The sequence below is a fragment of the Echinops telfairi genome, unplaced genomic scaffold (genome assembly GCF_000313985.2).
Source record: "Echinops telfairi isolate 266 unplaced genomic scaffold, ASM31398v2 ScPeMD7_7424;HRSCAF=8462, whole genome shotgun sequence".
NCBI classification, from domain to species: Eukaryota; Metazoa; Chordata; class Mammalia; order Afrosoricida; family Tenrecidae; genus Echinops; species Echinops telfairi.
This window is the reverse complement of record NW_022111324.1, coordinates 52811978-52838566: the sequence shown is the minus strand read 5'-3', so window position 1 is coordinate 52838566 and position 26589 is coordinate 52811978. Positions and strand designations below refer to the sequence as shown.

General features: G+C 42.1%; 1 protein-coding gene across 1 annotated transcript; it reads right to left on the bottom strand.

The window, feature by feature from the left end:
- Positions 1–4625: 4625 nt before the first annotated feature.
- On the bottom strand, positions 4626–14545 carry C4BPB (complement component 4 binding protein beta). Its single transcript, XM_030887814.2, has 6 exons — positions 14154–14545; positions 13507–13680; positions 11748–11924; positions 7469–7562; positions 5471–5576; positions 4626–4890 (listed from the first exon to the last, which is right to left on the bottom strand). The coding sequence occupies exons 1-6, from the start codon at positions 14263–14265 to the stop codon at positions 4747–4749; spliced, it is 807 nt and encodes a 268-aa protein (XP_030743674.2). The 5' UTR covers positions 14266–14545; the 3' UTR covers positions 4626–4746.
- Positions 14546–26589: the final 12044 nt, after the last annotated feature.

Below are 26589 nucleotides of genomic sequence, written 5' to 3'. Positions count from 1 at the left end.
CCAGGGGGTCAGAATCACTGCGACTGTAATTCTTTACCGGAGTAGAAGATCTCATCCTTCTCCTGTGTAGCATATTCCGTACTCAATGAACATCAACAACCATCACCAGCCAGCATCTGTCTTTCCGTGTGTCCCACTGTGGGGGTTTCAGAGTTGCTTTCATGGTTTGAGTGTGCCACTGATAGTTCAAATACCAGCAGAGTCACTCATGATGGGGCATGTTTCAGCTGAGCTATCAGACTAAGATAGGTTAGGAAGAAAGGCCTGAAGATAAATTTCCAAATATTAGTCAGAGAAAACCTTACAACAAATACCATTTGATACAGTGCTGGACGATGCACCTGAGGTGGAAGGCCGTGAAAAGTGTGAAGGCAGCACAGGGCTGAGAGATCTCAGTAGGTTGTACATGGGGTGGTTATGGGTCAGAGACAACTTGATGACCACTAACACAACACCACCAACAACACCGCTATTACACGCAGGCGCTGAATGACCCCAGACATCCGTCTAGCGGTGAGCACTCTTCAGAAAAATCTAATGAAGTATCGGTCATGTTTGTTATCCTATAGATGTAAGAAGGAGCCCAATCGCTGACCTCTCTCAATGAGTTAGTCATCCTGAGGTTGTTATTGCTGCTGTTAGGGGCCATCGAGTCTGTCCTGACTCATACCACCCTCCTTGTTACATCAACTGTATCAATCTGTCTTGGTAAGGGTTTTCTTTTTTGCTGCCCCTCTACTTTATCAAGCAGGATGACATTTTCCGAGGACTAGTCTTTTCTGATACTATGTCCCCAGAAGCTGAAGTGGAGTTTCACCATCCGCCCTTGTAAGGGACATTCCAGCTGTATTGTGTGCAAGGCGGATTTGTTTGTCCGTCTGGTAATCCGTGGTACTTTCCACGTTCTTCACCAGCACCGCAATCCAAGGACTTCAATTCTTCGGCGGCCTTCCTTATTTCTTGTCCAAAGTTCACAAGCCTATGAAGCAATGGAAAATTCTCTGGCTTAATCAAGCACACCTTATCTTCAAAGTGGCATTTTTGCTTTTCAATACTTTAAAGAGAGTGTTTCACAGCAGCAGCTTTGCCCAGTGAAATTCCTTGTTAGGTGTTTCTGTAGAAAGGTTTAGGGTAAACCTATAAAGGTGACAGAAAGCAAAGGGTGGAACTCCAGAGGGCTGAAATCATCAACGTGGCTTTGACCGAAGATGTGTGATTTGGACTGAACGTCAAATGGGGGGTAGAGGTTGTGAGAACATGCGGTAGGTCACCAGGGAGAGAGACTGATTTGACTGCAGGGAACACAGGGGACAGTCCAGTTCAGAGAACTAAGCGGAAGGAAATGTCACTGCTAAAGTTGGGTCTTCAAAATACCACTTCCCCGTCCACCGATGTCCTGCCCGTGGCCTTTCCCATTGACTGTTCCATATTGTCTCTCCGGTTCACCAAACTGTCTTATTTTTAGTAGAGGATCTTTCCTCTTGACTTGACTACCCTATGCTATATAAGCCTCTGTTCAGACTTCCTCTCATCACTCCCTCCTGGTTCAGAGGAGATTTCTTCTCTTCCTACCCCATGTGCAATGTGCCTCCCACCTGGAAATGTTCCCTCAATCTTGCCACACCCTGGAGTTCCCTTTTTCAACTTTTGGGAGATGCCAAAGTTTGCAAAAGCCTAGACCATGCTTCCTGCCCACTCTTCCTCACGAATCACTCCCTCTTGTTCTCCTGGCTCTCTCCGATCTAGCTACCCACGCTTCTTCGGACACACTCTTCTGAAAACATGCAATTATCTCCAAGTGCAAATTTTGTTTACGTCAGCTCTTCTGATTTCTCTGCCACATTTGACTGTGCTGATCAGTTAGCTTCCGAAACCTTATGGTCTTCCATTACGCTCAACTTTGCAAATTGTTATTCTAATTTTCTTTTAAAAATTTTATATTTTAGTTTAATGAAGATTTCTATGATTTCATAGCAATACTTTTTGACTTATCCCCCCATAGGTAGATCTGTATTTTTAAATTTTTATTATTTTTAAAAAATACTTTTATTGGGGGCTAATTTTCTTTCCTAATTGTTTTTATCTCCACTTCTTCCTTTCATCTGCAGGCATGCAGATCCCAGTCCTTCTTTGAATCGTTTTCTTCACACCTTTAACTATCTCCCTACTCTCATGGACTTAACCACATCCTCGAAGAAAAACCAAGGAGCCCTGGTGGCACAATGACTAAGTACTTGGCTGTCGACTGAAAGGCTGGCAGTTCAAATCCACCAGCTACTCCATGGGAGAAAAGATTGAATGGTCTGATCCCATAAAGATTAAAGCCAGGAGCCCTGGGGTGGATTTGAATACCAACCTTTAGGCTAGCAGGAGAATGTATACCATTTGTACCACCTTGACTATTGAAGATTACTGAGAGTACCATGGACTGCCAGACAAACAAACAAATCTGTCCTGGAAGTACAACCAGGATGCTCCATAAAAGCAAGGCTGCTGAGACCCCATCTCACATTCTTTGGATATATCATTAGGAGAAAGTAGACCCTGTCAAAGGACATCAGGTTTGGTAAAGCAGAAGGTTAGTGGAAATAAGACTCGACTCAATAGCACTGAGTTTGGGTTTGGTTTGGTTTTGTTTCTGATTGGAGACCGACCAACATACTATTTGATTAGAAACTATCCTATCATTACCTTGCTTGAAAGTCTTCCATGTCAACTTACTTACTACCAAATAAAGTTAAAATTATTTTAATATCCCATTCAGGACTCTCCATCAACTGACTTTAACTCATCTCTCCAGTCTTCTCTCCCACCACTTACCATGTTCATTCAGGCCCTCCAGACGATATGCTATGCCCTCCACATGCCATGTGGCCTGCCTCTGTCTTTTCAGAGACACATTCCATCTGTCCAGGCTTTCAGTGTGTACTTCCTCTTCTTTTTAAATTTCATTAACTGCTCATTTAAAAGCATTAAAGAAATTAAAAGGAGCAAGCACATGCAATTTCACTATTCTAAGACAACTCGTTTTAGCTGAGAGACGCAAAGGAATGAATCTCTTTTATTCCACAAGAATAAATGTCTTACATATATACAGTTACAAGTATCTATGATTCTGTATTATATTTTCACATAAGATTGTAACTAATATTTTCTCTTTCTTCATAATCATCACTATAAATGGTTGTATTGTTTCTGATATATCAAAATTCATTTTTAAATTCCTTAAGATCGAACATTTAAGTGACCCAAAAGTCTTGCTTGTTTAGACAATATTTAAATATGAAGAATGTCAAATCAATTTTTTTACTCCAATGATATTGGAGTAAATTATTATCATTCAATTATTCATTTGGTTAAAAAGTTGATGACCCTCCATTTCCCAAACATTCTCTCCACCAAGAATATCTTCCTCCCTAATCTTTATCTCAAAATTATGCTTTCTTTTGAAGGCTCAAATAATGAGAACCTCTGCCTTGAAGATATTTCTGCCTCCTTCTCCCACAATGAAATGACCTACCTCTTATCTGCACTCCCAGAACCTGTTCTCTAAAGTGTACCTAGTTCATGTGACCACCCTGAAACAACGTTGTGTGTGAGGTGTCTAATAACAGACTGTGGACTACTTGAGGACACGGTCCATCGTTGAGTCTCCTTTGCAGCTAGTTCACCTGAGGTGCTTCTGTTCTTTCAAGGTGTTTGTGTATCTTTCCTCTAGAACTTCATGTAGGTCAAGGTGAGAGATAGAAGTACCTTGCTATGTGAGCTCAGCCATGCATATTAACAGAAAGTCTTAGGATTCTTACTTCCGCTGTCCTCTAAAAAACAAGAAAAAATATATTCACAGGTATTGCACCGCCTCAAATCTACCATCTCAGATTTAATTCATCCAAAAGGCAGCAATATCACTGCAGAAGATTTGGAAACCTGGTTCATAAACAAGAAACAAGGAGAACCCAAGAGACAGTTTGTTTTCTAATGCTAACTACTTCTGTCTCAGTGGGCCATTTTGAGGATAGTTCCTTTGTTATTTTCTTAAAATGAGAGGTTCATTTTTGTTCCTATTTTTCAATCGAGGTTAATTTTTGCTTTTATTATGCGTCTCATGTTAAATTGTAAGGTACAACAAGGATCTACATATAGCCTCCTCCATAGGGGACAGATAACAGAAAAGTAGATGAAGGGAGACATCGGACAGTGTAAGATAAGAGAAAATAATAATTTATAAATTATCAAGGGTTCATGAGGGAGGGGGGAGTAAGGAGGGAGAGGGGAAAATGAAGATCGGATACCAAGGGCTCAGGTAAAAAGAAAATGTTTTGAGAATGATGAGGACAACAAACGTACAAATGTGCTTGACGTATGGATGGATGGATGGATTGTGATAAGAATTGTATGAGCCCCCAATAAAATTATTTTCAAAAGAAAAAAAAAGTAAGGTACATTCTGAGCTGAGTTCAAACCTTCCCAGTTCTCCCTACAAACAGGAGCTAAAACCCTTCATTCCCTATTAATGTATAGCTGGTCCTGGCCTTAAGCAGACAACCACCACACTTGGCCTGTCTATACTCTAAGTGCAACAATAAACACACACACACATACACAGAGTGCATTATACAATTGCATTTGGTTCAAGTGAAGTTTTATTTTAGCAAAATGAGATATAAATCTGATGTCAATTTTAGAATCAAGAAGAAAGTTTCTTCATGGGTCACCTTCTATTCCCCACACTGCTCTGCTACAATATTAAAGCCACCTTTTTACTTCCAATTCAGCTTTTTTCATCTCCAGGGCACATTTTATTTCCTCCATTATGAGGCCACTTTCCTTTAATCTTTGCAGGAAGTCCTTTGTGGCTTGACAAAGATCCTTACCTTCCTGAAAGGCAAGCTGAAGAGAGGGCGGAAAAAAATTTTTTTAAGTCACGACTTCATAACTGACACCCACCTATAAGCTCAGTTATAAATTCTGAGCATATAGCAATTAGATCTCTGAATAGAGGTCCAGATAAAGAGTTGAAGTAAGAATTTAGATCTTCAATATAACAAATCATTTTAATGGCAGAGCCAAACTATATGTATATTTTAAGTAGTGCTCCTGAATAAAATATAAACCCAAAGAATCGCCTCAATGCTCAGCATTCTCTTCAAGTCTAGACAGATTTTAGAGACTATAGAGCAGTACTTCCACGACTCAGACATTGAGTTCATGCACTTTCTCTTCCTATACTGGGAACAGAAGATGACACTTTGTATCAACAGAGATTTATCATGCATTGGTGACAGTGGTGGCAAATAGCAACTTCATTACAATCTCCTAGTTCATCAGCTCCGTTTTTCAGACAAATCAAGCCCCATCAACCTGTTCAGAAAGATTATTCCAAGTTGAATACGTATTGAGCATTTACCAGCAATAAGAGCAAGCCTGGAGACACCGCCGGGAATAAGACAGTCATGAGCACACTACTTACGAGGGCTTTCTCAAGCTCGGTCTGTGGGACTTGTTGGCAGAATGGAAGATCGCTGCTCCACTCCCCGTCCACACACTGCTGATGCCGGGTGCCCACCAAGGAGTACCTGGATAGGAATTAGATGTCACTACACTTAGCCTTCCCACTTTGGAATGAGACAACCATCCCGAATTTTATGTAGCCGTAATGCACCGTTAAGTTCTCCTAGCCTCACCCAACAACTATATAGTAAAGCCACTCTCCAGGCACGGAGGTGGGGAGAGCCGAGTAATGAGTTTACCCACACAACACAGAGAGCTCAGAGATGATGAGCCTGTATGGGCAAAGCCTTGGGTGGGAAGGGTAAGAGAAGACGCTTTTTAAGGTAATTCCTCAATAACCTTAAAAAGCACTCCTATCGGTCATCTATGTTTTAAACAGGAACCGGAATTTAGGGTCATTCCTCAAATAAATCTCAGTGAACAGACCAAATGGGGAGAGTAGATTTAAATTAGAAAAACCGTACACATTTGCCATGAAGTCCAATAGAGGAATAACATGAGATGATAACTCCAATGGGGTCACATGCCTCATTGTTAATAAGACTCAGTCAAGGGCGGGAGGGGGGCAGTCTGGGTGATCTGTCTCACAGGTGACCAGACAAGCCACTGCCATCAAGTCAGTCCTGGCTCCTGGTGACCCCAGGTGCGGCAGACAAAACCTGCGCCCTATCATTTTCACGCCTGAGACCATTCCGAAACATTTAGTCGGGGCCTCCGGCTGGGTTTGAAATGACAAATTTGGGGGTAGTAGTTGAGAGCTTAGCCCTTTGCACCACCCAAAACTTCTTATTTGGTGATCAGACAATCTAACTCAGGACTTCAAATGGATTCTTCCGGGTTCAGTCATGGTGTACAAAGTGAAACTGGAGTGGATTAGAACTGGCAAAATAGGACTGTTTGGAATGGGAAGAATCACAAGTCAGTACCCTGCTAGAAACTTAATCTCCCTGTAGGAAAACAAGGGCAGTCTGCCCCCTGCTTAGCAACCAGATCTCTGGATTCACAGAGTGGGAGGCGATGCTGAGCAACTCCGCATGGCAGCCACTTCTAAGGTGTGTCTTTCTCCACAGTCCTCGAAATAATCCCGTTTCCTACATCAGGCTCTTAAAAGGGTTTACCGTGCCTCTTCTGAATCTCCCATTCCGAGGCTACACCCCCTGATTTTTCCTTTTCTGTTTACCATTCCACGTACCCACATTTTTTTTGCAAATTCTGATCTACCCTACTTTTGTTTAGTCAGCCATAATTGAACTAGAAATAACTGATCCAAAGTCCTAGTGGTGCTGTCCAATATGATTGCTAGTCACAAGGTTGGTGATTCAAACCCACCGGTGCAGAAGATGAGGCTATCTGACCATGTAAAGACTTACCATTTCAGAAACTCTATAGAGTTGCTATGACTCAGAATTGGCTGGATAGCAGTGGGTTTCATTTGTTTTTGTTGTTTTAATACTTTAATCAGGATGCCTTAAAGATCTGTACTCTAGCTCCTTCTATTTCTTCACTTCTGTGTGTTCTGTTTTTCTGTCAGTTTATTGATCTGCAGATCTTAAGAAAAATAATCATTTTTCATACTTTAACTTTATTGATCTAAACTACAGGGGAAAAGTCATACACGTACTGGGATAAGCAGGAGGAGCCTTGTAAGGACTCGGAAGAGTTATAAGTGGGCTGAAAACAAAAGCAAACCAAAAAACTCACTGCCATCGAGTTGATGCTGACTCACAGCAACCCTGTGTGGCAGGGTAGAACTGCCCCTGTGGGTTTCTGAGATGGTAACTCTTTATGGGAGTAGAAAGGCCCGTCTTTCCCCCATAGCTCTCAAGCTCAGAGGGAGCTCAGGATCCTGGAGCTGTAGGCAATCAAGCACTTTGCTTGAAAAAGATCAGATCGTTCCCCCAAATAAGCTGCTACCCAATCGGCGAGATGTCATATTCTAATGGCTGCATACACTTACCTCTCATCACAGTAGTAAGTGATATTCGATCCTGAGTTGAAATCATTTCCTTCAAAATAGCCATGGGCTGGATTCCCAGGAGGGCCACAGTCTCCTGAGAGACAGGAAGACACAAGTGGCTGAAGCCTGAAGGCCAGTTAAATGCAATATTCCGTGCTCACTCCCTGCAACTGTCTACGCCAGCACCAGACTCCCTGATAGCAGACCATAAAGAACTGGGGGCTGGGTTCTCTAATGATCTGTTTCTCCTCTAAATCATATTTATTTATGTGAAAGATTCCTCTCCTACCCGGCTTATCCTCTAAGTCATTAGGGATTTGGTAGTACCTTCCGACTGGCTGGAGCTTAAGGAAAGGGCATTGAAGTTGTAGAGATGCTAATTTTCGCTGTCCCAGAAAATAAAACAGATGAGAGTAAACGTAGAGGCTGAAGAAGTAACTCCCTGAGGCAAGAGAGAGAGATGTAAGCTCAGAAGAGATGCTGACACAGCTTGCAAAACTGAGTTGTGGTTCTCTTGGTTCTCGATAAAAAGAACACAACAGGGAGAGAGGGAGAGGAGTCTGTATAGAATTCTGGAGAGTTAGGCAACGGATTAGGAAACACGAATTTTCAGTCTGTTTTCTCCACGAACTATGGGGCACAAAAGATGCCTGTCATCCTCAGCTCTCTTCCTAACCAGGAGTCGCTAGGGGCCGGCAGGGCATGCTCAGCACCCATGGGGCCAGTAGGAACATGGACAGCACCCATGGCATGCTGCCCATCGACTGCCGCCACCCCCATCTCAAACCACAGCTTCAAACCGCAGCATTCTTTTCTGCCACGGAACACACAATAGTTGAAGAGCAGAGTTTTCACTATGATGCAAATGTGAAATTGCTCTTAAGGAGACAGTCCCTGGTGAGGAGTGGGTGTATTCCCTCCTAAGCCACCAGCTAGGTTACAAACGTTTTTACCAAAGTATCTCTTAACTTTTATGATGTCTTTTACTAAAGGAGGAGCCCTGGTGGTGTAATGGAGCCCCAGCGGCGTAGTGGGCTGCCGACTGCAAGATCGGCAGTTCAAAACCACCAGTCACTCTGCAGCAGAAAGGCAGGTTTTCTATTCCTGTAAAGAGCTGCCGTCTCAGAAACAAGCAAAGGCGGTTCTGTGCTGCCCTCTCGGGTCATTGGGAGTCAGCATTGACGCGAAGGAAGCGAGTCTGATTTGGGTTCGGTAGTGTCAACGGGTTGGAAACACTGCGGGGCGCCTCTACTCTGTCTCACAGGGTCACTGAGTCAGATTGGACGCCACAGAGGTAAACTTGGATTGGGGTTTGTGCTTTTGCCAGAGAGACGTTTTGATTTTAGAATGTCCATTTTCTTCCTTGTGACCTCTCATTTCTAAGTTACAACTTACGAAGGCCTGATCTTACCTCAAGATATTAAACAAATTCTCTCATCTTTTTCTTTCCTAATGAATAATTCTGCTTTGTAAATTTACATATGTAAATTAATTCAGAATGCATTGCTTTGGGGATAAGCTAGCACTATCACTGTTCTTTTAAGTAGATAATTAATTTTCTCCTTACTATTGAAGATGGACATTTCTCACAGATTTAAAGTGTTCTGCCTCTCTGGGCCTATAAATTGATTCGATGGAGAAATAAAGCAACTTTGCCACTTTCATGCCCTATTAATTATAGAACTTATGATCTGCTGTTTTTCTTATAGTAGCCTTACAGTATAGTTTACTATCTGATAGAGACGTGTTTCCTCATTTTGGTCCAGTCAACTATATATATTACCAATTATTTGGCAAAATAAAAAAAGCAGTGTTCACCTATATAGCCTTCCAAATAAGATTGAAAACTAATTTTTATTTATCACATTTTATTAAATGTCAGATTCTGATAAGGATTGCATTAATCTCTTTGTAACACTAAGTATATTCACTCAGGATCATAGCAAACCTTTTGTTGTTATATATCCTTCAGTAAATGTTCACATAAGTTTTATTGGATGAAATTGTTTTTACATTTCAATATTCAACTAATAAATATCTATATGAAGTCAAACTGTGTTCAATATTTGTTTTGTATACAATTATATATTAAAAATTGTAGTGGATCATCCTGGATCTTTTCAATATCTTTTCTAAATAATGGTGCTATTCTATAAAAATGACAGCATAGACAAAAATTGCTACCTGGTCAAATTAACTGCCACATTATTTGTAATAGCAACACCATGGAGAACTAAAGTAGAATACCTATGAATATGAAAGATGTGGAATAAGTTATGATGCATCCCTAGGCAGACACTAAGCAACAAGAGATAACTGATGGTGTGAAATATAAGCCTCACCCAATTTACAGTTAAAAATTCAGTAAATAAATAAATAAATAATATTAACAAAAATAGCAACAAAAAGCAAGAGATAGAACTACATGTACTGTCTAGAAAAGATGCCTATTTATATTGTATGGGAAAAAAAGTTTTTTCAAAAAAAGTGTCCTCCACTGCTGAATTTGACTGTCTTAAAAAGAAAATGTATAGTGAGGTTCCATTGTGAAACAAACATGTATGTGTCTGAATGCAGAGGCAGAAGTCGAGAGCCCTGGTGTGGGCGTGTCAGCTAAGTGCTGGACTACTAAGCACAAGGTTGGCTGTTTGAACTCATCAGCAATCCCACAGGAGAAAAACGAGGCTGTCTGCTCCCATGAAAGATATACAGCCTCAGGTACCCTATATACAATCGCTTTGAAATGGAATAAACTCAATGGCTGTGGAGATATATACATTCATATATGTACAATAGTGCTACAATTCACACCTCTCAGTAATCGACTTGATGTGTTTATTTGTAATGTTATGTTGATACAGATATATATTTTAAAACGTAAATATGTATATCCACACACACATATGCACATGTGTATGTGTGTGAAGGGAATTCAAAAAGTTTGTGGAAACATGTAATTAAGAGATAATTAAATAATTGTAGTCATGGAAGAGGGAGTTTTCAACAATATATGTGTTTTTTTTCATGGATGAGTTATGGTTTCTGTTTCCTGTTTTGTGTATTTAAAAAAACACCTTAAAAACACTTATCTTGAAATTTTGAAGAAAGTACTGGACCTGGTGGGGCAGAATCTGCCTGATGAGAAAAGAAAGATGCGGGGTTGAGGTTCGTCTCCCTGGGAAACATCACTTGAGGTGATAGTTCCCGGGAGATCATGTGCCTTCCCAGGTACAAAAGATAAAAAGGAGTCTGTTATGGGTTGTATTATGCACTCCCCCCAAAAAATATGTGACATAAATCCTAAGCCCTATATCTGAAGTTGTAACTCTATTTGCTAATAGGGCATTACAGTGAACCCTCGCCACTTCACGCTTCGACTTCTGCGGCTTCACTCTATCGCGGTTTTTGCGTAACAGCACCCACTACCTACACCCGCTCCTTCAGAGGAAAAAGATGGCGACCCACCTGTAGAGTACATCCCTTAAGTCATTTCATAGGCTATTGATTACAGCATTTGTAAGAACTATGTATAATAATACTGTATGTGAAATATATAATACTGTAAACTTGATGCCATAAATAATATAATAAATAATAAATGATAATTGTAACGTCCAAAATGTTTTACTGTATTTTCCCTTTTTCGTTTAATAAATTGGGTAATATGAGTGTAATGATGACTAAAGGGTGTTTTTTCATGTCCTCCATGCTCTAACTACGAAAATATTTGATTTACAAATAAGGAACCCTACTTCACGGAATTTCATTTATCACGGTAGGGTCTAGAACCGATTAACCGCGATAAATGAGGGTTCACTGTATTTGTTATGTTACTAAAAAAAACAAAACAAAAAAGAGGCGCTCACTGCCTTCAAGTCAATTCTGTGGGTTTCTGAGACTGTGGCTCTTTGCAGGACTAGAAAACCTCATCTTTTCCCCAAAGAGCAGCTAGTGGTTTTGAACTACTGGCCTTGTGGTCTACAGTGCAACTTGTAACCCATTATGCCATCAGGGCTCCTGCCAAGAGGAATGCTATGGAAGTGAGACAAGGAGTTGCTCTCAGAGCAGCCAGAGAAAGCCTGCCCTTAGAGCTGGTTCCCTGAAGTCAGTCTCCGGAATGTGAGAAAGGAGTGTGTTGGTTAAATCCACTCCCTGGTGGGATTTCTGTTGCAGCAGCCTAAGAAACAAAGCTCGAGTGGCAGGGAGCCAGCAACTGCCTAGGAAGCAGCTCCCAATCAGGGTCTTTGGCATCGGCCCTTGTTCCTCTTCAAGCACTTACTGCTTTTGCAGATGGGCAAGGGAGGCCCCCAGGTATGGTCTTCCAGACACTGGCTCCAGCTGCTGCCCTTAAGGATGTAGTTGTCTTCACACTGGAATGTGATGTTGTCGCTCACATGCACAGGCCCCAAGGAACGAAACTGGCCATTGCCGAGGACAGGGTCAGGACAGTGGCCCACTGCAGAAGAAAACAAGTGGCACTCTGAGAATGACATGCTGCAGCCGGCCCCAGTGAGAACGGTAGTGAGAGCACCGCAGGGACAGCGAGGCCCATAGCGGTCCATCTTGCACGGGGACAGGCACATAGTGCAGACCGGATCAGTGCAGCTCAAGGAAAAGATGAGGTGGGCATAGGGATGGAGGCAAAGCTCGGAATCATGCACGGCAATCACATGAATTGGTGATTGAATTTCCTAAGAGTAATTAACTAGAAATGACCAAGAAAACGCTTACTACCTATGACAGAAAGCCTGCGTGAGCCGTATGTGTATGACTTTCTTTTGTTGTACCCAGGATGTAGGTCGATAAATAAACAACAGGAGAAAATTCACAGGGATGTGGATTTAGTCATGTGAATAGAGGATAAAAATATTCACGTGTTTCATCCTAGAAAAGAGAAAGTACAAAGGTGACCTCGTCCAGTTATTGTTAAATATGCTGGCGGTAAAGAGGACCCGGGCTACTTCTTCTCCAGCCTGACAGAGGACACCACAAATGAGCTTTACAACCTTGAACAAGTCACTCAGTTCTTGGTTGTCACCTTTGTAAATTGAGAACACAGTTTTCTCCCAGTTCAAAAGTTGTGTAATAGATGAAATAAAATATGATGTATTTACTACAGAATAATGAATGAGGTGTTCACCTTCCATTCAAATAAATGATTGGGTTCTGTGCAATATCACTCGTGAATACTGGGCTTTCTTAAACTCATCAACTGCATGAAACCAGTCACTACCCAAAGCAGAGGTCAAGTGCTCTGGAGCAGCAGGAGGGAGCCCAATGGAAACAGAGCATAAAGAATGGACATCATGAGAATGCGGACACATTGTGAAAAATGTAACCAATGTCAAGGAATAAGTTGTTTATTAAAAAACATTTAAGTGGGAATTCAATTTGCTATGTAAATTTTACCTAAAACAAAATAAGGTAATTTTTTATTAAAATAAATTTTGAAAAAAATAAGAAAAAGCATAGAGGAAACAATTGCTGCAGCTGGGAGGGTAGTATATGTGAGTTCATTTTACCCTTTTGCCTACTTTCTATGTGTGAAATTTCCTAGAATATAAAAGTTTTTAAGTGTTATGGGAGTCAACAAAATGAAAGTGCACTTAAACTATAGCCAAGAGAAAAGTTCAGAATATGGGGGAAAATTTTTTTCTTTCCCATAGGAATGATTGATTCTTTTAATTAAGTTAAACTAATACTGTCTAAGAGCTGTTCAAAATTTCACATAACATATAAAAACAAATTATATGAGATTCAACAAGAATCTCTCACACACCTAAATTATAACAGCAGCCAAGAGGTTTAACGTGTGGGGGAAAGCCCTCTCCTCTAACAGGAACCACTGACTGCCTTCATTCACATACATGAGGACTGATGAAGTGCTGAGGGATTCTGTGACTGGGTGCCTGAAAAAATGAATTCCTAAACACTGAGGAATTTTCTCTTATGAAGTGTAACATGGCCGACTGGAGGCAGAAGGTGATCGAATGTAGTGAACGACAAGGTGGATAAAGAAGCCGGAAGATCAAACTTACAGTGGCATGTGGGAGTGGGGGCATCCCACACCATAGAGGCATTGCAGTGAATGGTTCTCTTTCCTACCAGATGGTAGCCCTGGAGACAAAAATAAGACCCCAGGAGCTGCCCTTCCTCCTGCTCTGCAACAAAAATGCTATTGTCCACTGAGGGGGGGTCTGGACAGTTCTCCACTGGAAGGAAACACAAAACACATTGACTTAGCAGGTGCAGTGAGGAAGCCCCTGTGACCTAGCTCCATCCACGTTTCTTTTTTTGCTGAATTATTCATTCTGATTTCTTCTTCTACTCTTCCACGTCCACGTCCATTCCTTACTCCAAGTTCACCATTCTGTTTTAAAAAGGATAACAGCTTGTCCACTCGCATCAGACCACAAGCTATCCACTCCTAAGAGACAATCCCCTTCCCAGAGACTCAAAGAGCAGTCCTAGGGTCTACAACATGTAAGACCCCTCAGCATTTTGAAATTGCATTTCTTTTCCTTTTTTTTTCTTTTTTGGCAATCACCCACTTGAGAGAGTGGGATGGTCATCACTCAATCTTGGTAAAGTCCCTACCAAGTAAGACACTGAGGCCAAGACATCTGAGACTTTGCCATAGAGAAAAAGTCACCTCATTACAACTCGAGAAAGAATGCCTCCTCACCCGCAGACGAATGCAGAGCGCCTGGCCAGCTGGGCTGCAGAGAAGCGTGCGTCCCATCGGAAGCCAAAGTCAGCCTCCCGAGCACAAGCCAGCCCACCAACTGAAAAAACATCAGGGGTCAATTCTGTGGCTCCGGCTGGAATGAACCTCGCCCAGACACCTGGTTTGAATCCTCCTAGATCTTCTGATTCCGCTAAGACCAAACCAGCAACCACTTCGCACCTTAGAGAAGACGTTTTACGGATTGTCCTTCCCTGGAGAATATGAAAAGCAAGAGAAAAAATATATCCTACCACACGCATACAAAAACAAAACAAACCAACAAAACCCAAACCCAGCTGCAAGGAAGTTGGTGCTGGGAGGGACTGCACAAGTCACAAGGAAAAAGAGCTGCCGTTTTAAAACTCAGTTTCAGAAAGTGCCTGGTTTCTGGAAAAGCAAATTTAGTTGGCCAGCCCCTTTGAACTTCAGCATTGTCTTTCCACAGCAGACTTGGCCAAATAGTGTTGCCCTGACCTTGACCTGTGTCAATAGTTACCAGTGTTTGCAGTCCATCCTCTGTAACTCTCTGCAGCACGGGGGTGGGGGGGAAGGAACGATTTTTGTTTAGAACTTTGAGAGCAATTAGTTAGTTCTACGTGCTTGAATGAAAACCTCAGAGTCATGGTTCTGACAAAAAATGTACACTTCAATAAAATAATAAAGATAAAGCCTGAAAACACATCGGAAGCTCTCAAGTACCATTCATTCAGGCTCCCGTTGCCATTACGTGGCCATTTGTTTTCCTACACTAGAGCATTAGGAACTCTAGGATCGGGCTGTGCTTCATTTGTGTTTGTGATTTCTTCCTCGGCGCTCCCCAGGGCAGAGCACGGTTGCCTGGTAGACGAGGAAAAGAAATGCAGAAACAATGGAAAGAACACAGCCAGTCAGACACTCTCAGACCCGTTAAAACCCACACTGATAAGTTACCATTCATTATATGCTGCCTTATTTTTTTCATAGCTACTCTTGTTTCCAGAGTACACAGGAATAATTTTCAAAAAGTTAAAAGCCAGACACTCACGTGTATAGAAAACGTGTCAGCGATTTAATTCAACTCATTGAGTAAGAGAGGAACCATCAAAATGCTAAGACCCATTCAAAGGAGAATTTGAGGAACAGAGGTTTATAACACCTGCTGGTCAAAGGTGTTCTGAAGTGGCTTTGCTAATAGATGCAAAGCTAGTTAATATGCTGGAGGGAAGCTGGGGTACAGGGGTTCCCTTTCTGCATGGTCTTTCTGGCTTTGGGTTATAATTCTGCCAAAATATTTGGTGGGCCACAATTTAAAGAGATGTTAGTCTACTGTAAAAATAAGCAATATAAACAATTGAGGGGGTTGGTTGCTTACTATGTAAAATGTGTTATTTGGGGTTTACTGTGGGGCTGGATCCCCACTGGCATAGTGGTTTTGTGTTTGGCTGCTAGCTGCAATGTCAGCAGTTCAAAACCACTAGTCACTCTGTGAGAGAAACACAAGGTTTTCCACTACTCTAAAGCATTACCATCTCAATGGCTCTGGTTATACATGTTGCAGAATTGGAGAATGTTTTGTTGTGTGTATTTTTGCCACGATTAGCAAAAAAAATAACTACATGAACAACAATGAGTACAAGGAAGGAGAAGATGTTCTAGAACGGAATGTGGTGATGATTGTACAACTCCCCTTGATATGATGGGATTCTTGAATTGTAGGTCATGTGGATTAAGTGCAAATAAAACTGAAAAAAACAAAGTTTTTGTTTTCTGGCTGCCTCAGAAGTTGCAGGGGGCAGTCCTACTGTGTCCTATCGTGTCGCTGTGGGTTAGAATGAACTGGATGGCAGTGAGGGGTTCGGCTTTTGAGGGACTGGATTTGGTCTTGGGTGAAGGATAGCTTTGACTTGGTGAGGAGCTTGCTATCCAAGGGTAAGCCAAGAAGTATTGCTACAGAATGTGTAGAAGCATGTCTGTTTGGTCGTAGATGGCTTTAGACATCCTCTCAGTGAGATTACATTCTCATTGGGCTGCCTTCATAAAGGGGCAGTGGGCAATCAAGACAGCAGTTTCTGAGGGATTTGGGGGAATGGTTACATTCAAGGGAGAGAGGTTAGTTCAGAAAGTTATGGATGCTGTTTTGGGGGCATTCCAGGGAGGAGCCCTGGTGGTGTCGTGCTTAAGAGCTGGGCTGCTCACTGCAAAGTCAGCAGTTCGAAGGCACCAGCTGCTTTGTGGCAGAAAGACAAGCCTTCTACTCCCTAAAGAGTTACACGCTGAGAATCTCACAGAGGCAGTTATGCCCCCTCCTGTAGGACTGCTATGGGTTGGCATCAGCTAGATGGCAGTGAGTTTGTTTTGTTTATTTTGTTTCATTTTTAAAGGGTTAATCTTGACAGATTTTTCTCGAAGGACACTGGAACTGATTATGAAGACGTTTTCAAACAAGTGTTGAAGGTATTAGTGAGTAAAAGTCCAGGACAAGTTGAATGGTGGAACTTTCTCCCATCACGAGGTGCCCCTGCTCATTCTCGGAGCAAACCAAAGGCTGGCCTCTGAGAAACTGGGCTGGGGGCTGGGGGTGGGGGAGAACCGTAGCCCTCCCCCCTCCAGCCACGGTCCAGCCTTTTCAGACTTCTTTTGTTCCCAGAACTCAAAGAACATTTCAAAAGAATATTATTTGAGTGTCTCAAAAATATTTTTTACATGACGCAAATCAGATAGCACAGAATCCCTTGGGGGCAGAACGAGAGAGGCGGAATCACCACCCTCAGAAGTGTATGCCCCTCGATGGAAGATGCCAAGCAACTTTACGTTTTGATGTTCTTTCCTCAAATAAAGGTTTCTATGATTTTGTAGTCATACTTTTCATCAGCTTACCTGATCGAGCTTTTTCAGAGAGAGCTGGAGCAAAGACCTGAAAAGAGTCTGAAGTGACACACGGTGGTGCGAAGTGGCAGAGAGATGGCAGAGAGATGGCAGGCGTGGGCTGGAGAGAAGGACCTGCCTGTGGAGATGGCCAAGGAGGGAACTGACTGCCATCTTGGTTGGAAGCTGTCCCGATTGAAGACTTCACCTTGTTTCGTGAGTTGTTCCTGTAACTTCCAAGTGGATCAAGGTTCTGAGGGATGACATGTCACTTCCCCCAATAAACTCGTTAACTGGAAGTACAATTTGTGGGTCTGTGAGACATTGCTGTGACTGACTGAGCCAGAAGGCAGGAGAAAAGGCACTAAGGGAAGGGAGTATAGTGGCTGTTAGAAATGATGTCAGAGTACAATAGCTTGGCCTAATGGAACAACCTTAACCTACTTCCCAGGTATCTGCTCTGTGCTGATTCTTATGAACAGAACCATTATATAGCCATAAATGGCAACACTTGAAATTTACATTTTGATCTGATGGAAATTGATTGCATCATTAATGCACAAAATTAATTTGCATTGTTCTTGTATAAGTATCATTGGTATTAGGAAAAGGCTTTGAAAACCAGGGGCAGGGCTGAGAGAGAGGGAAGGGGCAATGAGTTAAAGAGGGAGGGTGTTGGAGAAAGAAAAAAAATGAAGAGGAAGAAGATACTGTCACGGTTTTTGTTTGTTTGTTTGGAGCAGAAAAGATCATGCGTTTTATTGCAGGAATACCTAACTCAAGCTAGGTAGCACGAAGTGAAAGTAGAGTACTGGTTAGCTGAGCAGAAGGCAGCGTTTGCTGATTTATATATTTGAGGTTATTGAAGGAGTGAAACTACCCAGAATTAGGCAGCGCTCTGTGAGGATTCAAGCCCTGGAAGTGGAGTGCTTACTCGCTGGGCTGCTAACCATAAGGTCGGTGGTTAGAAACCGCCAGCAGCTCTACGGGAGAAAGAGGAGATTTTCTACTCCTGTAAAGAGTTACCGTCTCAGAAATCCACGGGGGCGGTCCCATCCTGTCCTCTGGGGCCACTGTGAGTCAGCAGGACTCGATGGCGGGAACAGTGGTGAGGGTCAACAAAGGACTGCATAAGGCTGACTTGACACACAAAACCTGCAACATCCGCCCCATCGCAATCATATCCCTAACGATTCATTTTGCAGCATCCACTTCCTGAGGGAAGGCTGCACAAGCAGTTTCCTTCCTATCTATCTACTGCTTCCCTTCTTGGTGGTTATTTTCCAAGACCGCTCACCTTTCCTTCTTCACGCTCATCTTCTTCATGTCCGAAGAGGAGCAGTGCCCTACAGAGCCCTACAACGGGCAGTCCGCCTGAGTGTCTGTGTCATTTAGGTGGCTGTCTAATTGAAAGGCCATTTGTTAGTTGCTGGTGTCGTGGGTACGAGTTGGCTGTAATCGCATGGTCTGCGGTTCGAAGCCACCAGCAGCTCCACGGGAGGACTGGGTTTTCTTCTCCCGAAACAGTTAGTGTCTGAAACCCCCAGAAGACCACTTTGAGTCAGCACTGCCCAGGTGGCAGTGAGCAGTTATCGGCCCTCCGGATGAGCACTTTTTACCCCGGGGGTCCCTGGATGAGCTCTTCAGCAGGGTTCCTAAGCTCCCTGAAATTGGACAAACTGCATTTCTACACTCTTGTTTGCACAAACTTCCTACAGATTTTTAAAATGCATCCATCTCAAACACCTCCCTCCTAATCACTAATCATACAAGTTTTTTTAATGTAAATCCCCTATTCATTCACAATGGGCCACATCACATACCTTTTAACCTTTAACTCACAGCGACTCTCTTTAACCTTTACCCAAGGAGAGTAGGGTAAAACAGCTTTATAGGTTTTTTTTTAATACTTTTATTGGGAGTTCTTACATCTCTTATCACAATCCATACATTCCTCCAATGTGTCAAGCGCATTTGCATATATGCCCCCATCATCATTTTCAAAGCATTCTCTTCCCACTTGAGCCCCTGATATCAGCTCCCCATTTCCTCCCCCTCTATCCCCCGCCCGCCCGCCCTCCCTCAGGAACCCTTGATAAGTTATAGATTATTTTTTCCATATCTTCCATCGTCCTCCGTTGCGGTCTGTCCTGCCCCGAAAGGCCCTGGCAGCGCGCACGTCTCATCGAGTACAGGGGTTGTAGCCTTTCTTTTCGTGGACTGCTGATAGTACGATTGGGCCAAGTTAAATTCCCTGCTTGAGCACCGAGGACAAGTGAATTGCCGAGTGCGGTGAGGCCGAGCGCCCAGAGTCCAGGCCTTTATGTGTCACGGTGGGCCACATGCCCGCTGGGCCACTGCCGGAGGAGACAGTGCGGCATTAAGTTCTCTAACTCACCGCGCGCGTTTCATGGGCCAAGGTCACGTTCTCGTGGGCCACAGATGCCAACCGGCCCTCCAGCACCCCACCCGGGAGGCTCTCCTGGGGTCACCAGCCCTATCCGCCCTCCCACATCAGCATTCCGTGCCCAAACCCTACAAAGGCCACTGGTCACCGTCACTGCTTTGATGCGATGGACTGTGTGACTACATATGAATGTGTTAGATCTCACATACAAAATGGATGATGATCATAAAAATAAACAAAAAACATTTTTTAAGAGAATGACTTGTCAAAGCCTTAAAAACACTCCAAATTCCTTATTCATCAGACCTGAGCAGTAGTCTGAGGGTTACAAATGGGAGAAAAGTACAATTGAAACTTAGATTCTTTTGTGATACACAGGCTAGGTGGGTTTTTTTTAAAATCATTTGTCTTCCTATTAGTCTTCAAACTAGCTTCTGCTAACAACGTTCTAAATGAACCTACACAATAATTTTAAAACATCTATACAAGTTTGGGATCAATAGAATCAATAATTCCCAGAACATCTACTAGACGATGCTCTGTGCTCAACTGAAAAATTACTCCAATAATCCTTTTTGAATAAGCCCACGTTTTGAATGATTTTTTTTAACTTCTTCAGGAACACATGTTTCTCATAATATTTTATAGAGAGGATCTATCAGAATTGCACATTAACCAATTATTTTAAAAGTGACAGTGCTTATGCTTTACATAAGCAAAAGCATAAGCCAGGAAATTATTGCACATAATTTTGGTGGGCATGGATTAGCTAACAGGAGTTTAGAAAATCAGTGGCTACTTTATAATTTGTTTGTATTTTTATTTATTTTGTTTTGTGATTCATTTTTCTGCACAGTAAGTTTGAGAGTAAAGACTCCTAAATTAAGCAACCTCAGTGAGATTCTACCTTAGTTCTCTAGTGCTGGTGCTGTAACGGAAATGCCAGCTGATTTTCACAACTGGAAAGTGATTCTCCCTCAGTTTAGGGGGCTGGAAGTCTGAATCCAGGACACCAGCTCTAGAGGGAAAAAATGTACTCTGTCACCTCCGGGGAAGGCCCTTGTCAACGGTCAACATCTGTGGGTCTGGCATTCCTTGTATCTTAGCATCATCTTCCCCTGGCTCTAGGAGGTACTCAGCACAGGTGCTTCCTTGATGGCCAGCAGGTCTCTTTGATCTTTGCTCACCTGTTTAATCCTTTTGATGTCTAAAAAGACATTGACTCAAGACACAACCGAATTCTGTAGATTGCCTCAGGCCTCAATAGCATAATATTACCTCATTAACATCATAGAGATTAGGATTTATAGCACATAGTATATTTGAATCACAAAATGAAGGACAATGACAAAATACTGAGACCCATGGCCTAGACAAGTTGACACTATTTTGGTGTGTGTGTGTGTGTGTGTGCATGGGGAGGATGGGACACAATTCATTCTATGATAGTAACCTATTTGATTGTTACCTACAAGCTTCATGGCATCGTGGTTATGTGTTGGGCTGCTCCAAGGGAAAAAGACAAAACTCCTGTAAAGAGTTACAGTCTCAGAAACCCATAGGGGCAGGTTTACTCTATAGTTAGAGTCACTACGGTCAGAATCTACTTGATGGTGGTGAGTATCGAGTTTGAGAAGCATCTAACAGACATCAAGGTAGAAAAATTACTTCCCTGCAGGGTACTGTTCATAAATTAACTAAACAAAATAAGGAGCTGCAATATCAGGTCTCTGCTCCACCAGCACCTGCTGCTCCACACCTGCTCCTTAATCAGATCTCTTTCTTTTATATCCTTCTTTAACTCTGTATTCTCCAAATAACACTCCACCTCAGTGGTTCTCAACCTTCCTAGCACCGCGACCCTTGAATACAGTGCCTCATGTGGTGGTGACCCCCAGCCATAAAATTATGTTTGTTGCTACTTCATCACTGTAATTTCACTACTGTTATGAATTGGGCGACCCCTGTGAAAGGGTTGTTCAACCCCCAAAGGGGTTGCGACCCACAGGTTGAGAACCTCTGCTCTACCTGAATTTTCTTTCTTCTCTGAGAAGCCAGCTGAATGTAAAGCAGCAACACAATGAAAAATCTTTTGTCCAGAACTCCAGCTTCTAAACCCCAATATCAGATGCATTTGGAAATAAAACCACCAAAGGGAGATAATAAACTTCTGCAGGTAATTTTTCTTTCCTTTGTTTAAAGCAGCACCTTGCATACTTGTAATGGAATTTCCTAGCCCTCACAAAGACCCGCAGATTCACAGAATTTAAAATTCTAACGGAAACCCATGGGCTTGGATCACCTGATAAATATCAGCTAATAAATGTTAGGCTAGGAGAGGTTAAATTGTGGATGAACAAATCCCACTGGAGCTACCACATTTGACTATGGATTACTAAAGGAGGCAAAACTAAAGCGAAGCTGTTGCTAGATGTTATCCCAAAGGCACTTCCTCAAAAAACAACAACAATGACAGTAGACAGGGCAAAAGGTCACAGTTGTGAACAAGAGAAAAATGACATTTAAAATTACAGGGATCCGCTGGCACAGATCTTTGCAGAAGATTCCTGTTTAATGCTTACCAAAGAGGGAGCTGAAATGGCCAATGATATAATGTTTCTAAAAGGCTCACATCCATAACTGACGGAACTGTTAGCTACTGTAGATTAGACTGGGAAACAGTATGCATATTAATGATCTGACCATGGGACCCTTAAATCAGCCCCAGGCCCAGAACAAAGGAAGCAGCTAAGCAGACCGAGTTAAAGACACCACAGTCACTGCCAGGGCAAACTGCACCCCAGCCTCCGTCTAACACAAGTAAACCCACCCTAGAATTTGTCACTATTGCAAGATGCCTGATTGCTGGCAAAACGAATGCTACAAACTGATGAGGAAAATGAAGGGCTCCCAGCCCAGAAGTCCTTCCACCTGATGCCTAATGAAGGAAGTCTCAGGAAAGCCAGGGCTTCCCTTGATGGCACTTACCTCAAAGGAAGACTATTATGATGATGAATGGAGAGTTCTACCAATGTTAGTCAACAATGAAGCTGGCCTATTATGAATGCCATTGCTCTACGGAAGCCCTTGCCCTGAACGATAAAAGCATCCATCGTAGCGTGGGTTACTAACAAAGCACAGATGCTGACTCATTCCAAGCCTACTTCCACATCACTTGGTCCCAATGAAAATTGACACCATGTTCTGTTTAACTCTGATGCCCCTATTTGTTGGGTTAAGTTCTTCATCTCATTGGCACTGTAATGTCTGATTTTTCTGGAAACTGAGAAATATTATTTACTTTGCCTTATGTCTCAAAAATCACTGATAAAGGATTTGAATCAGAGCTCATTCAGAGGAGAAAGCTGCCCTTTATGTGCAAGTATTGGTTATACACAAAGATAGCTTAATGTTATATGACTCATTCTGCTCTGACATTTTAATTTATTTATTAATTCCTGAAATCCCCTGGGTTACTACATAGACGGACGTGGGATGAATGTTATCAGTAGAGTTCATCAAAACACAAGTAGATGCATCAACCCTTGCAAAATATTCCCAGTATCCCCTTAACGGAGAAATTGAATAAGGACTAGTTCCCATTACGCAAGACTCCCTTTCCAATGGTTTTATTGTCCCTTGCACCAGCCTTTGTAATACCACTGTACTCTCTGTTAAAAGGCCTGAATAGATGTTTATTCAAGATTTATGCCCCGTTAACTGCATTGTTATGCCTAGATTTCTCTTCATGTCAAAACCTCATGCATTACTTTCCAATGTTTCTCCAGATGCCGCACATTTTAAAATTATTGGTCTTTGTAGTGAATGAAAAAGTATTCCAGGTTGTGATAAGAGTTGTATGAGCCCCCAATAAAAGGATTAAAAAAAGAAAAAGTATTCCAAGATAGCCTAATAGCCAATATTTATTTGCTTTCATTGAGAGAGTCAACCATTCATTTGGATGGCAGTGCTTCGAGTTTTACTGAGTCTCCCATTTACTTTCCCAAATCCTACATACAAATTTGCAACCTTTGCGATTTATACATGATTTTAAAGTACTACAATAGGCAAGTGATCTACCTCTACCTCCCAGCTTTATTAAAACACTTGGTCTCCAGAGGACATAAAAAAATATCCGCAGTAATGGTGCAATTGTCCAGTTTTTCCATAAATACTTACCTAAACCCACTGTAGTCAAGTCTAGTCTAACTCATAGTGACCCTATAGAACAGACTAGAACTTCCCCTCTAAGTTTCTGAGACTTTAAATCTTTATGGGAACAGACAACCTTATCTTTCTCCCATGGCCCAACTAATGAACTCAAACCACTGACCTTGGGGTTAACAGTCCAATACAAGGCCCCATAATTTCTACAGAAGGTATTTTGACTGACCCCAAATGAAAGGAAGCCAATTTTTTCTTTCCCTGTCCCTAGGACTCAGGAAGTGGCTGGTGTGTCGGTTTGAAGGCTTTGTGGCTGTGTTGAACTTGAATTCCTAGTTTGTCTTTGTTAGCTCAGCCCTTACATAAGCTCCTTAAACCTCCTTAGGAGGTCCTTTTCGCCGTGCTCTAAAATATCAGGAAGTGACAAGCAAACGGAGCAAAGCTCTAGCAACCTTAATCGTACTTGACTGTCCCAATTACCTCTTACGTTTTTAGCCTTGTTTGCATATAGGGTTTCTGGAAGTGCTCTGAGTGTCCTAGAAACATGAAACACACCAAATAGCTGTAGACTACCAAAAGTGATGCTAAAAACCACCCTAATCGCAACTCCCTGGACTTGACTGAACGAAGCATGACTCCCTAATAGGTTCTAAGAACTCCTTTCGCTAATCCAGATGGGATTTTGTTTGTAGGCTGATCTTACTTAAAATCTGAATTTACCGTACCTTGTTGATATATAGGATATGCCATCATCCCCTCTACAGAAAGTCAAGCTCTTCCTGAGATGATCTTTGCTCAAACAATCGAGTGGAGTGCTCTTGCCTTATCCTGTAAACTAGCTTCCGGAATATAGGTCAACATTCAGACTGATTCTAGATAGTGTTCTGAAGTTTTACATTGTTTTTGTGCCTTCTGGGAACAAGTTGGAGTTTTACCTTCTTTTGGAACAGCCATAAAAATGAAACATGAGTAGTGAACCTGTTAGGTGTTCCACTTCACTCCTCTGAACCTACTGTCATAAAAACACAGGTTTACCAAACAAAAAGTTTGTTGACCAGGCAGCTGAACAAGCTGCCTCTGTAACGGCCATTGCCTCCATGGGACAGAAGGGAGTTGTCACAGTGTGTTGCCCCCTGCTGCTTACCACAAGTCCTGTCCTAGCTTAGCTTCAAATGCACTCTTTAAAGTCACCCATGGGTAAAAATGAAGGAAGCTGGTATATGGAAAAGAGGAGAGTTTTTCAAGATCCCATGACTAAACTAGGGACAGGACCTAGCCCAAAGCTGATCCATCCAAATTATTTTATTTTAGTATGAGGTAATCTTTACATGAAGGATTCCACATAGGCTGAGGTAAAATGACTGAAAATGTAAAGGAATCTTGGGGGGGACCTTTCTCTGAAGGCACTCTCCCCGCCTCCGTTTCCCTTTGCCACAACCCTGGGACATGTTAAGGTCTCACTTGGAAATGTCCTGGGCCTTCTTGCTTTGTACTAGAATGGCGGCTGAATGTTATCCAGATCCTACCTTCAGATACCTACAAATACAACTTAGTAAGGAGCTTTACCTAAGCTTCACATTAGGTAGCAGCTTTCTCTTCCCATCATGCAATTGTGACATGCATAGCCAAGCCATTTATTGAATAGACGATCCCCACTTAGGGAGTACCTAACATCCTTTGTAGTGACAGGGAACTCATTTCCCTGGTCACATTATTGGAAGTATGTAGAGAAGTCTTCCTAGTTTTCAGAAGCTGCCTTGACTTTATCATTCTGCATCTTCTGCTCTTGTGGAATATATATATGTATATGTATAAAGGAATATGTATATGTATAAAGGAATATATATATGTATATGTATAAAGGAAATATATATATGTATAAAGGAATATATATATGTATAAAGGAAACTTAAGAGACCAAGCTTAGAGAAACCCTAAATTTAACCGGACTAATGTTCTTTCTTTTGAACTTAAGGTCAACTCCACTTGGACTTCATAACCAAATTCACATGGAATGATTATTAGATGCCCTATGTTGCCCACATTGGCTCTAACATTGTCCAATATGAACTATTGGAATGTCCCTAGCCTCTAATCCAATACGCTAAAGAACACTTTTTATAAGAGAGATGAATTTGATGACTGAAAATTAGAATTTCAGAATCTGCCAAAGATTTCCCCAAGAGGCTCTGTATATCATTGAAGAATCTACTAGCATTCCATTGGATAGGACTATAGCTTGTTCCCCTTGCTAACCCATGTACTGAACAACTGCGGGTCCTGAATCCATTTGTCACACTCAAAGAAAGCCACAGTACCTTTTGGCACTTGCCAACCCTCTGGAGAATTGAAACTCCTTTGAAATGCCCAAGCAGTCAGAAGCAGGCAACATATGCAATGGATCATTGGTCCCGTATCATGGAACAAAACTTCATGTAATCTCCTGGATTGTCGGGACTTTGCTTTACAGCCATAACTATTCTCATGCTATTTGCTATATTGTATACCTGTGGACTTATTTCCTAATCGTTGTGTTCACTATGAAAACACGTTTAAGTTTTGTTCTTTTCTTCTGATGGTTGGGGGGAATGCATTTGTTAACTTAGCCCAATCAGTAGCTAGGCCAGGAATTGGACTAAATGTTGGATCCATCATCCCTATCTGTTATCTGTGCATGAAAATTCACATGCATTAGTGTCTCTCATGGAAATTGCAGATTGCTTTTGATGTCAGCTTTAACCATCAACACTTTTAAGCAGTTTCTCTAGAGAAACAGAACCAGTGATAGGTAGATGGACAGACAGACAGATAGAACATTATAGCAAGAAAATGGCTCACAAAGTTGTAGAACTGGCACATCCAGTCTGAGTTCTATGGGTCAGGCGTTTGCCTGGAGGCTTTTCCTGACTTGTGTAGCTTCAGGATTGGGAACAACCAAAGACCATCAGGAAGATCACAGTCAACAATCCAAAATCAGCA

Excerpts from the sequence above, each read along its gene's own strand:
- C4BPB (XM_030887814.2), bottom strand. The coding sequence starts at position 14,265 with ATGTTTTTTCAGTTGGTGGGCTGGCTTGTGCTCGGGAGGCTGACTTTG. Across the intron at positions 13,681-14,153 it reads CGCTCTGCATTCGTCTGCGG|TGGAGAACTGTCCAGACCCC; the intron begins GTGAGGAGGCAT and ends GTTTCCTTCCAG. Across the intron at positions 11,925-13,506 it reads CCCCACTCCCACATGCCACT|TGGGCCACTGTCCTGACCCT; the intron begins GTAAGTTTGATC and ends TTTCTTCTGCAG.